This window comes from Podarcis gaigeae (assembly GCF_964106915.1).
Source record: "Podarcis gaigeae genome assembly, chromosome: 1".
Classification (NCBI taxonomy): domain Eukaryota; kingdom Metazoa; phylum Chordata; class Lepidosauria; order Squamata; family Lacertidae; genus Podarcis; species Podarcis gaigeae.
In genome coordinates, this window is record NC_139678.1 from 35296413 (window position 1) to 35309013 (window position 12601).

The 12601-nt window shown below is 41.0% G+C and overlaps 1 protein-coding gene across 8 annotated transcripts in view; it reads right to left on the minus strand.

The window, feature by feature from the left end:
• The window catches only part of AKAP6 (A-kinase anchoring protein 6), a 243050-nt gene that overhangs the window by 136877 nt on the left and 93572 nt on the right, over positions 1-12601 (minus strand). For all 8 annotated transcript variants that reach the window (XM_083740563.1, XM_083740562.1, XM_083740561.1 and 5 more), the window contains 2 exons: positions 9453-9549; positions 7547-7710 (listed from right to left, as the gene is read on the minus strand). In XM_083740563.1, coding sequence (XP_083596689.1) covers positions 7547-7710; positions 9453-9549 — 261 coding nt within the window. The remainder of the gene's footprint in view (positions 1-7546; positions 7711-9452; positions 9550-12601) is intronic.

Sequence of the window (12601 nt, forward strand, 5' to 3'; positions counted from 1 at the left end):
GGTTTTATACAGTTTCTGAAGTCAGTCTTATTTTTTTATTGTCTTTTTTATTTTGATCATTTTCTCAACCGCCCAAAAAGGGAGGGAATTAATATTTTTGAAACACTTCTGTGCGCATTATCAATTTAAAGGTCATGACTCAGGTACGATGATAAACTGAAATAAAGAAGAATTGCGTTAAATTAGGGAGATTACCTATGGAATTCCTAAATTAAGTAAGGGAAGGGAATTACATATGGAACCACCCTTTTGTCTAAGTTTCATACCTTCCCAGATAACTAGCAGAGTAAAATTCTACAATGAAAAGACTAGCTACTTAATTCAGATCAATTGGAGCTGCCATTTCAAAAAGGAAAAACCAGGGCAATCCCAAAGTTTTTGAGCTCCACTCCCCCCCAAAAGCCCCGAATATGCAATTTTTCGATTGACTTGTCTAGGATCCAGGCTAAGGCACCACCTTTTGGAAATCCCCCAGGTGTCAATTCCACCTTTGAAATCCTGGTAATGTGTGGCAGCCCTAGACCAATACAGACAATTTAGCTCACAGCCCTGCTAGTAGGCTCTCATTGTTTCCTTGGGGTTGTTAGATTGCTATGTGTGACTGTGCAGAAGTCACAACTGGCTGAATCCTGCTAACATGGTCTAGACCAGGGCTGGGGAATATGTGGCTCTCCACAAGTTGTTGGGCTACAATTCCCATCATCCCTGATCATTGGCCATGTTTGGTATGGCTGATGGGATTTGCAGTGCGATGATATCTGAAAGGTGTCTCTGTTTCTTCAGAGTCCCTTCTCCAAGGGATGATCTACATGTAACTCTAAACAAATAATGTCCTGTTGTGTCTTAAATAAATACTAACAGCAGTTGCAGAAGAGCCTAATTTTCAGCAGAACCATGGCATGTAGGGAGGGAAGGTTTAATTCTCCCTCCCTGCTGTGGTCATGACAAAAAGACGCAACAGCAAGATTGGACTACTGCAATGCACTCTATATGGGATTTCCCTTGCACATGCTCCTGGAAACTTCAGCTATTGCAGAATGCTGCAGCATAGTTGCTTACAGGAGTGAGACCCTGTCAGCATGTAACACCATTCTGTGGGAATTTTAAATGAAATTAATTCATAGATCTGGTGGACAAAGAAGCTATATTTTTAACACCTCCTTTCTGCTCTCTGATTTGGTTTTCAGGATGTGGTGAATTTGGAAAGTGTTTTTGTTTTAATTGTGTTTCTCATGGGATAGCATTTACATTATGCAATTGTGCTTTATTTTAATTTCTTGTTGTGAAAGTTTGTGGGGTATATTTGCATGAAGGTTGATGTGCAAATATTTTAAAGAAATACATTAATGCTTGCCTTCCTAATCCTTAACTCAAACTGTTCATTCTTCCTCCAGGTTCCTCTTTTTCAGTTGTTCTTAGTATTGAATCATTGCCTTTTCCCGTTTTGTTTCCAACATTTTAGGACCTGCCGCCAGGGTTCACTCTGCCCTGTGTGAAGTTTTAATCCCAACCCAACGAACAACTTTCTCTCTCCTTACAGAAGATGACCTGTAAACTGTTTAGGTTCCTGAGAAACTGAAGGTTTTTCAACCATACCATCCCAGACATGTGGAAGCTTCTAAAAAAGCTTTTCTAAAAAAGAAAAGAAAAAAAAAGATTTTCTTTTCCTGCTTCCTGTAATAGAGTGTGAATTTTACTTTCTAGAACTAAGTGTTTTGTAATTGACTAGTTCAATTGATTTGGCATCTGCTTTCCCCCTCATCATTTATGATTCAACATTGCCCAGACTTTGAGTCTATGTTATATTTTAGAGCCTAGTTAACATAGTAGTAGCATTCATATGGAAAGAGGACACTGAGGGTGAACTGTTTAAAGGATAATTAACATGCATTAAGCTTATCGTATTCTGGCTTGCCTCACTCTTACAGATGTGTACATACAACTTGCTCTGCTCTTAGGCTTTCCTCACTACTACAACCAACAACAAAAGAACTGAGTGTGGCAATTGCTAAATTGTTAGGCTTGCATAAAAATGTGAATTTGAAAAAAGAACGCTAAGGCTGCACTCAAATTCAGTGTAAACAGCAAATAAGAATAATAATAAATTAAAAATAAAATAAAATTTAAGCCACCAATGTAAGTTGTCATCGTTCTCTCAATACAGCTTTATACAACTAAGATTGTTGTGAAACATTTGCAGTTAGAACAGGGGCTGGGATTGCTCAGGCCTAAGGGCCAAATGAGGTCCTATTTGACCCTTGGGACTCTCCACAAACCACACCCACTCCCCAGTCACAACACCTGTCCTTAGGCTGCACTCCCCAGCAGTCCTGCTTCACAACTTCCTTGAGTGTTTTTGCCTAGCTGGAACATGTCCTTGAATTCTCATTATGTCTTTTGCCTGCTTCGGTGGAAGATACCGCTATGTGTACAAAAGTAAAATATACATTTCATTGCTTTGCCCACTTTTTGGCTCTGGTTCCATCTTATCACTGGCAAGTAGTCCCTGGAATGTTGCCCAGAAGGGAACACAGCCCTTGGGTTGCAAAAGGTCCCCCATCTCTGAACGTGAGAAGTTGAATGCCCTCCATAAAGGATAATACATGTCACTCTGTAGGGTAATCAAGAAGAGCTGAAGAAACGACTTCTTTGCCATACAAATTGCAATCTGCATAGAGGTAGAATATGCTAACTCTGGAAACAAGTCTTTTAAATGTCTAGTCAAACGGAATCTACTATCTTTCTGGAACTTCCTGAGATGTATTGATGACATTTACCTAATCTGAACAAGGAAGAAAATGCTTGTCACATTCCGCTGAGACTTCAGCGACTTCTCCCCCACTATTCATCTGAATCCACAGCAGGTTTGCTTTCTGGACACTACAGCAACTAAGCAATTGGCATATAAATGCCACCTTACACCAGACACATACCCTACAACATTTCTCCAATGAAAATAGGGATGTTCCATTCCATAATAATAATTTTACTATTTATACCCCACACATCTTACTGGGTTGCCCCAGCACTCTGGGCAGCTTCCAACATATATAAAAACATAATAAAACATTGAACATTTTTTTAAAAAAACTTCCCTATACAGGATTGCCTTCAGATGGCTAAGGAGTTGAATAACCCCATACCCTCCAACATTTCTCCTATGAAAATAGGACCATCCTAAGGAAAAGTGGAACATTCTGGGATCAAATCAGGAGCTAGGACAGCTTCTCTAAATCAGGGACATCCCTGGAAAATAGAGACACTTGGTGGGTCTGTAGACAGCTACTAACTAATACACATAGCTGCATGCATTTCCCCAGAGAACACTGCATGATTTATCTTCTATAGTCAGCTAAGGATACTGTGCCTAACAGGTTTATATCAGGCATTCATGAAACAAGAAATCCCCATTCAGTTAAGGGAAGTGACAGCTTGACAAGGACCAACTTGTGGGCAGGGCATGACCAGTCAGTGGTCTACTACAAGCAGTGGCGTAGCGTGGGTTGTCAGCACCCGGGGCAAGACAAGTAATTTGCGCCCCCTGACCCGTGGATTTTAGCACTCGAGTGCGAGCGCGCCCCACCCCAGATGTTGCGGCCGGCCCTCCTGCACCCCCCACGCTACGCCACTGGGGCTGGGGGCGAGTGAAGGAGCCAAGGACCCCCCCTTAAGGCTCAGCAGGAATTTATTAAATTTATTATTTGCGGAGCCCCCTTCCCTCGGGCGCCTCCCCGCCCCCTCCTCTCCTTGGGCTGTAGGTGGAGCCCGCGCTCCGCCCTCTCCTCCCCCTGGCCGGGTCCGGGGGCTTCCAGCCGCGCTCCGTCCTCGCCCCCCCCCCCCGCGGCTGAGACTTGCGTTGGCTGAGAGCCGGAGACAGCGGCGCCCCCTTCCGCCGGCAAACCCTCGCCCGGCCGCCGGCTTCCTCTCGGAGGGTTTTGGGGAGCGCAGGGCGCGGCGAGGCCCCTCGGAGCTCTCCTCCCTCCCCGTTGGCAGAAGCAGCCACCGCCTGTGGCTGGGCCGAGGGGATGGCGTCGGCGTCGGGGTGCAGAGGCTGCCCGTGCCCGGCCAGGCGTCGGTGGCGACGTCGGCGCTGCTGCAGCGGCTGCTCCTCCTGCGAGCAGTGAGTGGAGTGCAGCGGCGGCGGCGGGGAGCCCGGCGGAGGAAGGAACTTGTCCCTTCCCTCTGGACTCGCGCCCCCCCCAGATGTTGCGCCCGGTGCGGCTGGCACCCCTGGCACCCCCCACGCTACGCCACTGACTACAAGGCAGTGGTCTACTGTTGGCCAGACCTATAAACCTGGAATGGGATTTTCCCACTGCAAGGGCCTGACTTTCCTTCATTTGTGTATCGAGAGCTTTGTTTGCTTATTTTTGGAATATACTTTTTATTCACTTTCATCTTTACATGAGAGGTTGCTTTGTGTACATTAGAGCATATGACATGCACAATTACATAAAATAAAAAATAAGCACTCAGACAAACGTTTCTGAATAGCAAAGTTGAGTTGAAGTATATATACTAAAATTATTACAGTTATTACAGGTTGCTTAGATTGGTGACCATAGAAGTTATAGGAATTTATAGGAACGCAGTGCTGTAAACTAAGAGTAGTGTTCTGCCATATGCCTCATTATTTGTATAACCAATAAAGTCACACCAGACTGCATTAAAATAGTTGTGTTTCTTTTGACATCTTACTACTTTTAATTTTTGTTTCCGTTTCCCCCATAATGTTGTTTGCCCAGTTGCATTCTACCATTCCTCCATAGTTAGTAATTGTAATGATTTCCATGTCCTAGTAATAATTGTTCTTGTAGTGGTTAATATATGGTTATGAGTTCTTTGTTTCTAATTTGCAACATATTGTGACTATACATGTTAAGTAGAGCAAGTCCTGGGGTCACGGGGACTGTCTGCCTTGTAATCAAAAGTATTTCTGTAAATACATTTCCCCGTAACGTTTCTCTCTTTGGACACCTCCACAACATGTGCTGATATGTCCTTATAGTGGAACATCCTCTGCAACACATGGAAAAACTGTTTGGTTTTCTATACGCTAGGTGTCTAGGGGTTAAGTACCTGCCATGCAATTTTAATGGCTCTTTCTCTGGTTGTTGTCCAGGGGTCATTTACCTTTAACTTTACCTGCCAATATGAATTTGCTACCTATAAGGACTGTAGTTTTTATCCACAATCTGCTCCATGCCTCAACGGTTCGAATCTGCGTGATGAGGTGAGCTCCCATTGCCCTGTCCCAGCTTCTGCCAACCTCGCAGTTCGAAAGCACACCAGTGCAAGTAGATAAAAAGGTATTGCTACAGCGGGAAGATAAACGGCGCTTCTGTGCGCTCTGGCTTCCATCACTGTCCTCCGTGTGCCAGTAGCAGTTTAGTCATGCTGGTCACATGACCCAGAAAGCTGTCTGTGGACAAACGCCAGCTCCCTCGACCTGAAAAGCGAGATGAGCGCCGCAACCCCATAGTTGCCTTTGACTGGACTTAACCATGTCTCTTTTTCATTTTCTAAATTCCAATTCAGATCCCACAACCTTTTCAAATTTTAATGAGGACAAAATTGTACACCTATAGTAGATTTATACGAAGTTGATATTAGTCCTTTTGTTATTATATTTTCTTCCACTATTATTTTTTTATATGTTCTTAATTGTATTGTGGCTTTGTTTTTAACCTCAGAATTTGTTTTAAAGGACCTTAATTGGTAGCCTAATAGCCATGATATTCAAACATTCCCCAACTGAATTTGCATCTCATTAATGGTAAGTAGTCGTCCATCTTTGTAAATATCTTTCAAATAATACCATTGCTTTTCTTTCCACATATCTATATTATAGGCTCTATATTTATTTCTGAAAATAAATTCTGAAAATAATGAGACAGAGGCCTTGGACCCGAATCTTTGCCCATTTGTTCAAATCTTGAAAGTTGTGTGAATGGATTTGTAAGCCAATGTAAAGAGTGGATTTTTTTAAAGGTGTTACTTTTATATATTACCATCTATTTCCGAGTTCTCTAATGTGCTCCATTGAGTTCCCTTATTTCCAGACATTCGGTATGTCATGTTGCTGAGTTGAGGTGTGTCGCAGTAGCTGTTTAAATTTGGGAGTCCCCATCCTCCAACGTTTGGGTGAAGGTACGGCAAATATGTTTTAATATGTGGTCTGTCTGATTGAAATATGAGTTTGTTAAGTTTTCTTTGTCATCTGGACATATGGGCTGGACAGCTGTGCTTGTTTTATCTTCTCCTTCTCTTCCTACCAATCTAAGCACCTGTTGGTGGAGTCTGTCCAATCAGAAGGAAAGGGAGAGGGTGCATTCTATGACAACTAGGTATTGAGGAGCTGGGCCCTGCATCAGAGCGTATCAAAGCAACAGAGAGATGGTTTGGTATGCAATCTGTCTTATAAGAGAGGAGGGTCCCTGGTGGGCACTGTAACATGCCTCTGTTGGAAACAAGATGCCTATAGACTAAGGTTTACCAGACGTCCCCGTTTCCCAGGGACAGTCCCTGGATTTACAGTCCCCATACAAAGTCCATTGAAGTTGAAAAGTGTCCCCGGATTCATTGAAAAAAAAAATCTGGTAACCTTACTGTGGACATCATACTTGCAACTCTAGTGACAGTCATGATCAACTATTGACACTACTGTTCATGAATTACAAAATTTTGCATGGTATTTTATTTTATAAAAGAAAACAAAACTAGTCCCCATCCAGCTACTTTTGCAGAAATAGTTTCACCATTTTGGATGGTTAACCTGAAGTGTATATTGTGTGTGTGTGTGTGTGTGTGTGTGTGTGTTTTCTCTCCACAGCAACATTATTCACTTTGCAGCAAGGCTCTTCTTTCCTTCATTACCACACTGCTAAGGGAGAAGCAGCTTTCATTGCTCCAAATAAAGTCCTCAGCAAATAGATATGGATATCAATACTTTATTTGCAAAGTGCCTGACGTATTCAACACATGCACCATTATGGAAGGCTTTAACTCCAAGCAAAAAAGATTTGTGGCAAAGCATATGACCTTCTCCCCACTACAATGGCCATCCCCTAATTAGGCAATGCATCTGATAGTCATTAACAGGAATGAGATAATGAATCACTTTCTCTCTTCTTTGTTAATTTGCTGTAACCAAGCGGCTAATGGATGTCAGAGCTGAGTGATTGCACTGATTATAGTGATTTATAGTTGCAACAAAACAATTTAAAACCATTCTGATTATTCATGTTAAAGATAGTTTATGTTTTGTTTACTAAATATTTTACATCCTTTTTCCTGTCCCCCTTGCAGACTTCCGTGTGCAGAGCAAAACAATTCTTTCTGGAATTTTTTAAAAGTTTCAGTCTGGGGATTCTTTCTGTCTTTTTCCTTTCTGGTATTGTTTCAGAGTAAGACATTTTATTTTGTTTATAGAAAAATTTACCCAGTAGAAATGAAAAGCCTTAGGGTGGAAAGAAAACTTCAGTGGTGCCTAGTTCAAAAGGAGGAGGAAATAAGAGGAAATAAGACAAACTTCAAGCCACTTTACCTTGGGGCTCTCAGTCCCTTCCTCATCCTCTGCAGACACATCAGTAGCAAGTATCTCTGCTTTGATGATACCCAGAGCCCTCAGAATCCAGCTGTGTTGTCGTTTGATTTGCCTCTGTAGTTCCTTCCACTGACTTGCAATCATCTGCAGCATGTCCTTCAGTCCTTCTCGCAGAAAAAAATAAATAAAATGAGAGAGAAAGAAATTAAGTCATGCATTCGACTTCATCCTTTAATAACATTATTTATACTAAAGGCAGCAAAGAATTTCCCAGGGGAACAAAAAGAACAGGGGGTGTTGAGGGGGAAGAAATCCCCTTGACCTTAACTATTTCATCACACTTTACTGAGAAATCTGATCTGGAATTCTAACCTATCGATAGTGGAAACTGGATAGGACCAAAATGTGACACACGTGGCAAAACGTGATCTGCTGTAAGTTCTGACTGAAAACAGAAAAATAAAGCAATATATGTTGAAGAAGGGATGCAGGTGGCACTGTGGTGTAAACCACTGAGCCTTGGGCTTGCCAATTGGAAGGTCGGCGGTTTGAATACCTGCAATTGGGTGAGCTCCCGTTGCTCGGTCCCAGCTCCTGCCAACCTAGCTGAAATATACTCAGAGTCACAACTCAGTACATAACACTAGCAGTTTGAAAGCACGTCAAAGTGCAAGTAGATAAATAGGTACCGCTCCGGCGGGAAGGTAAACGGCGTTTCCGTGCGCTGCTCTGGTTTCGCCAGAAGCGGCTTTGTCATGCTGGCCACATGACCTGGAAAAACTGTCTGCGGATAAACGCTGGCTCCCTCGGCCTGTAAAGCGAGTTGAGCGCCACAACCCCAGAGTCGTTCGCGACTGGGCTTAACTATCAGGGGTCCTTAACCTTTACCTTTACCTTTAATGTTGAAGAAACAAGCGACAAATTCATACTTCAGCCCTGTTCACTGAACAAAATGCTGTTCCAGACATATATTAGCTATTGCCCTCATCTTCTTTTTTCTCCCTTCCTCCCTCCCTCCCTCTCACTCTCTCTCTAAAAAACACACACCATATTTAACAGATATGCAATGACCTATCAGGCTGGTTTTTGTGAGACTGATACATTCAGGAAATTATGCAAATCAGCCAACTGGCTTAACATAGCATGAATGTTTTGAGAGAAAAGTCTGTTTCATGTTCTATCAGAGTGTATGCAGGTAGAGAAGTAATAGATGTAAAAACTCAAATAATAATCACACTAAAACCCAGAGGACAACTTCATCTTGGGGGGAGATACCTTTTTCCAACCAGACCAAAATAAAGCCTCAAATTTCTAGGCATTCTATTAAACCATCCTATTAAACTAGTCATGCAAAGTTCCAAAAACATGACAAAAGTTATTATTCATTCTGACTTAAGGCTTTTACTGAAAAGGACAAGCATAACTAAAGGAAATAATATTCCTAATCTTAAAATCTTTCCTAATAAATACTTTAAAATTGCAGTAAGAATTAGCTTAAATGGCAAAGGAGCATTTAGCAATGCGATTACTCATGCTGACTATGTAAAATATATATATGTGTATAGATATGAAATCCTAATTTATCATCTTAATGTTATTTCCATAGCACCTACATCAAAGAATATGTCAGCGTGAAGTTTTCAGTGATGTAATTTCAATTGAAACTCAGCTGAGCATTGAGACCAAAATAAAATGAACAGACTATTTGCTGGCAGTATTTCATTTTGTAAGTATCACAGCATTGTATGCAGTATATGAAACATTTATAAATCTTGAAGGTCAAACTGATAATGTAAATATTAATAATACATAAGGAAGTGAATATATGCAGTAATTTACAGCAATGCTTCTTTATTCTTTAATAGTCTGGAGACATAAAGACTTGCAATAATTCAGAAGGATTTACCTGATTTGTGAGATACTATAAGATCAAGAAGTTGGCGTCCTTCTTCTACAACAGCTTCCTTCAAAGCACAGTGGCTGTCTACATTCAGCTTAAAACTCTGCAAGGGAAATTATATATATGTGTGTGTGTATAGATAGATAGATGATAGATAGATAGATAGATAGATAGATAGATAGATAGATAGATAGATAGAGACTGAAATGGTAGAGACACATTCTAACATAAAACATACGTACTAAATTACTTGCTATTTTTATCAAGAACCGCAGTGCCATTTACCCAACAGCCACAAACATTTGCAATACTGAAAGCTATTGATATTTCAGAACGGAGCTCAAAATGTTTCCATTAGATTAGCAAAGTGCATCTGTGTTGAAACAGCTGACAAATCTAGAAATTCATTAAGTTTTATGAAAACATGTAACATGTGGACAATATGTGGAATAACAGTGTCCTATAAAATACACTGAATACTGGAGCCATCAGTTCATGAATGCTTTTTTTTCTAAATAAATAAATAAATAAATTCAAATATTGGAGAATGAATGATTTCTATAAATATATGCAGCGTACATTTTTATCCAGTAAAACAAAATATTGCAACAAATTAGTTCTGATGTTCAGGTTCACGATAGTCCACTATTGTATTTATTTTGGTGGTAATCAATTTCATTTTGACAACTAGACATAGGAAGAACAACAAAGGAACTTGAGGAACTCTGTGTGAACTTGTGCACCTCTGAGTATTTGATATATGTCACACAGCAGTCTTTACAAGGGAAGACCTGCAAAGTTTATTGGAAAGAACCTTACATTTATACACGGAACACAACATACTCATTCTTGCACACTTATAGCACTCAGCCCTGGGGGCAAGTAAACCCACCCCCTTACTGCTCCCTTTCCCTTCCTTTACTCCTAACTTCACTAGAAATGATAGGAACAATCTCTCCACCTGTCAAGGCAGAAAGTCCTGTGCGCTGCCTTGCTCCTACATTCAAAACAGCTGGGCCCAGGAGAAGTGGATGGCTAAAAGATTGCCCCTTTTTGGAATGATTTGGAAGGGGCTAGAAAAATTGTAAAATATGCTGACAGCTAAGGTCAAATGACAAATCCTAGCAATAGAATTTTGCAGTGTAATGCTATGCACATTAGTCTCATTGTATATATAAATTTCAGTCAGTGTTTTATTGTGGGCAGTGGGCTGCCTTGGAAGAACTTTCCCTGAAAGGTGGCACAGAAACACTGGAAACAAACAAAGCCATTTGATATCCAACCACCATATTGATTCTTCACTACAGTATTTCAACTGTACACCAGGGTGAGGATTCACTTTGGATGCAAAAGTGCCCACTCCTCCACAGGCCACTTTGGGCAGATGGTTGGGTGAGCCCATGTGGCGTCATATGACATCAGAGGAATCTGTGTCTGCTTTCAGCCGTGATTGGCTCCATTTTGGAGCTTCTGAATGGAGATCCGGAGCAGAACCAATTCCATCAAGGCTTGCAATCAACACTGAATTTAATCTATAGTGTCTTGTGAAACCTGCCGGCTTGCTTTTGTCCCCTGGTATGTCAGTGAGGAGTAGGCTGATAAAACACAATTGTGGAATGGGGTGGGCCGCACACAAGGCTCTCGTGCCTTTAAAAGCAGCACAGAAGTTGGCATTTGGGCAGCTACAGTTTGCTGTATCATGTGAGAAATGCACTGCAAATTCTATAAAGAAATTAAAGATGGAAGACCTCTCTCTGTCTTCGTATCATTAGATAACGCTAATGAATGATCATAGAAAGCCCCTCCCGAAGCCTCCAACACAAATTTCATGCTGTGCTATTTATTTATTTTTTATGGCATTCAGTTTGTCATCTAGAAATCTTTTAAAAACAAATATTATATATTTTAGGGACCTAAGGAACCCAATTTAAACATTTTGATTTTCTAAAAAGATGCTCACATTTAAAAACTGAGATGGCCCCCCCAAAATAACTTTTTTATATATATTATTAGGCAAGTAATGCCAAAACCGGAATGAAAATGAGATGGAGCCAAAAATATAAACTGGGTCAAGCATCCAGAAGATAAGAAGAAGAAAAACAACATTACTTTTTGTGCAGCTCCTTTTCACTTTCCATGAAACCTTTTCTGGAAGTTCCTTTCATGAAAGTGAGCTCAGACAATATTTAATTTACTGTTTACTTAAAACAGGCTTGTGTTGAATAGTTTGTAATCATGCACTTCACAAGAGATGTACCATGCGGGTGCCTCATATAGCAGAAGAAAACCTAAAGGGCCCGAGAGTAGGTTGGATAATTTCATGTAATTGAAGCGGAGCATCGATGCAGCTGGATGTGGCGCTGCCTCAAGATGATGGGGATGCGTTTGATAGGAAAATTGGAAAAGATGAGGTATTCTTCTTCATTAGAAAAAATAGACTTGCTGCCCTAGAAAAGATTCATTTAACATAACATACCAAGTATACAATGCAGCTTGATTTTCAGGTGCACCTATTAACCAGTAATAATGTTGACTGAAGAAGTAAAATATGATGAATAAAGATGGGCCAAAACTCTGGGGCTTGATTTGCAATTTTACAGTCGCACAGAATTTAGACTTCAGCGTCTTAATTTGCTGCAAAGCACAAATAGCGAAATCTGGCAACAGATTAACCAATAAGACATTGGTCTTAAGGGGGAAACTCTTTTCACTAACTGCAAGCATCGTAGCAAACAAGAGCAAAATAGATGGTAGTCAGTGGCACGTTACATTATCTCCATTCAGGTGTGCGCCTTTTTCTTCTTCTGCAGCGTTAAAGCTTGCTGCTTCCCAGAGAAAATAACTCAACGCTGACAGACTAGGCAGATCTGGCATCAACAGCACAGTTTTACAGGTAGGAGTCTGAGCAGGTGGGCATCTAGGAGCAGTAAAGGTAAAGGTAAGGTAAAGGACCCCTGGACAGTTAAGCCCAGTCAAAGGTGACTATGGGGTTGCAGCACTCATCTTGCTTTCAAACCGAGGGAGAATTCCTTCATAATCCAAAGGCCTAGCTAAATAAAAATATATGTAGCCTTTTGTTAAATATTGCTGCTGTGAAATACAATGAAGCTCTTTGTTCCTGCATGCTAATGCTGAGCTCCTATGTCGTATTCAAC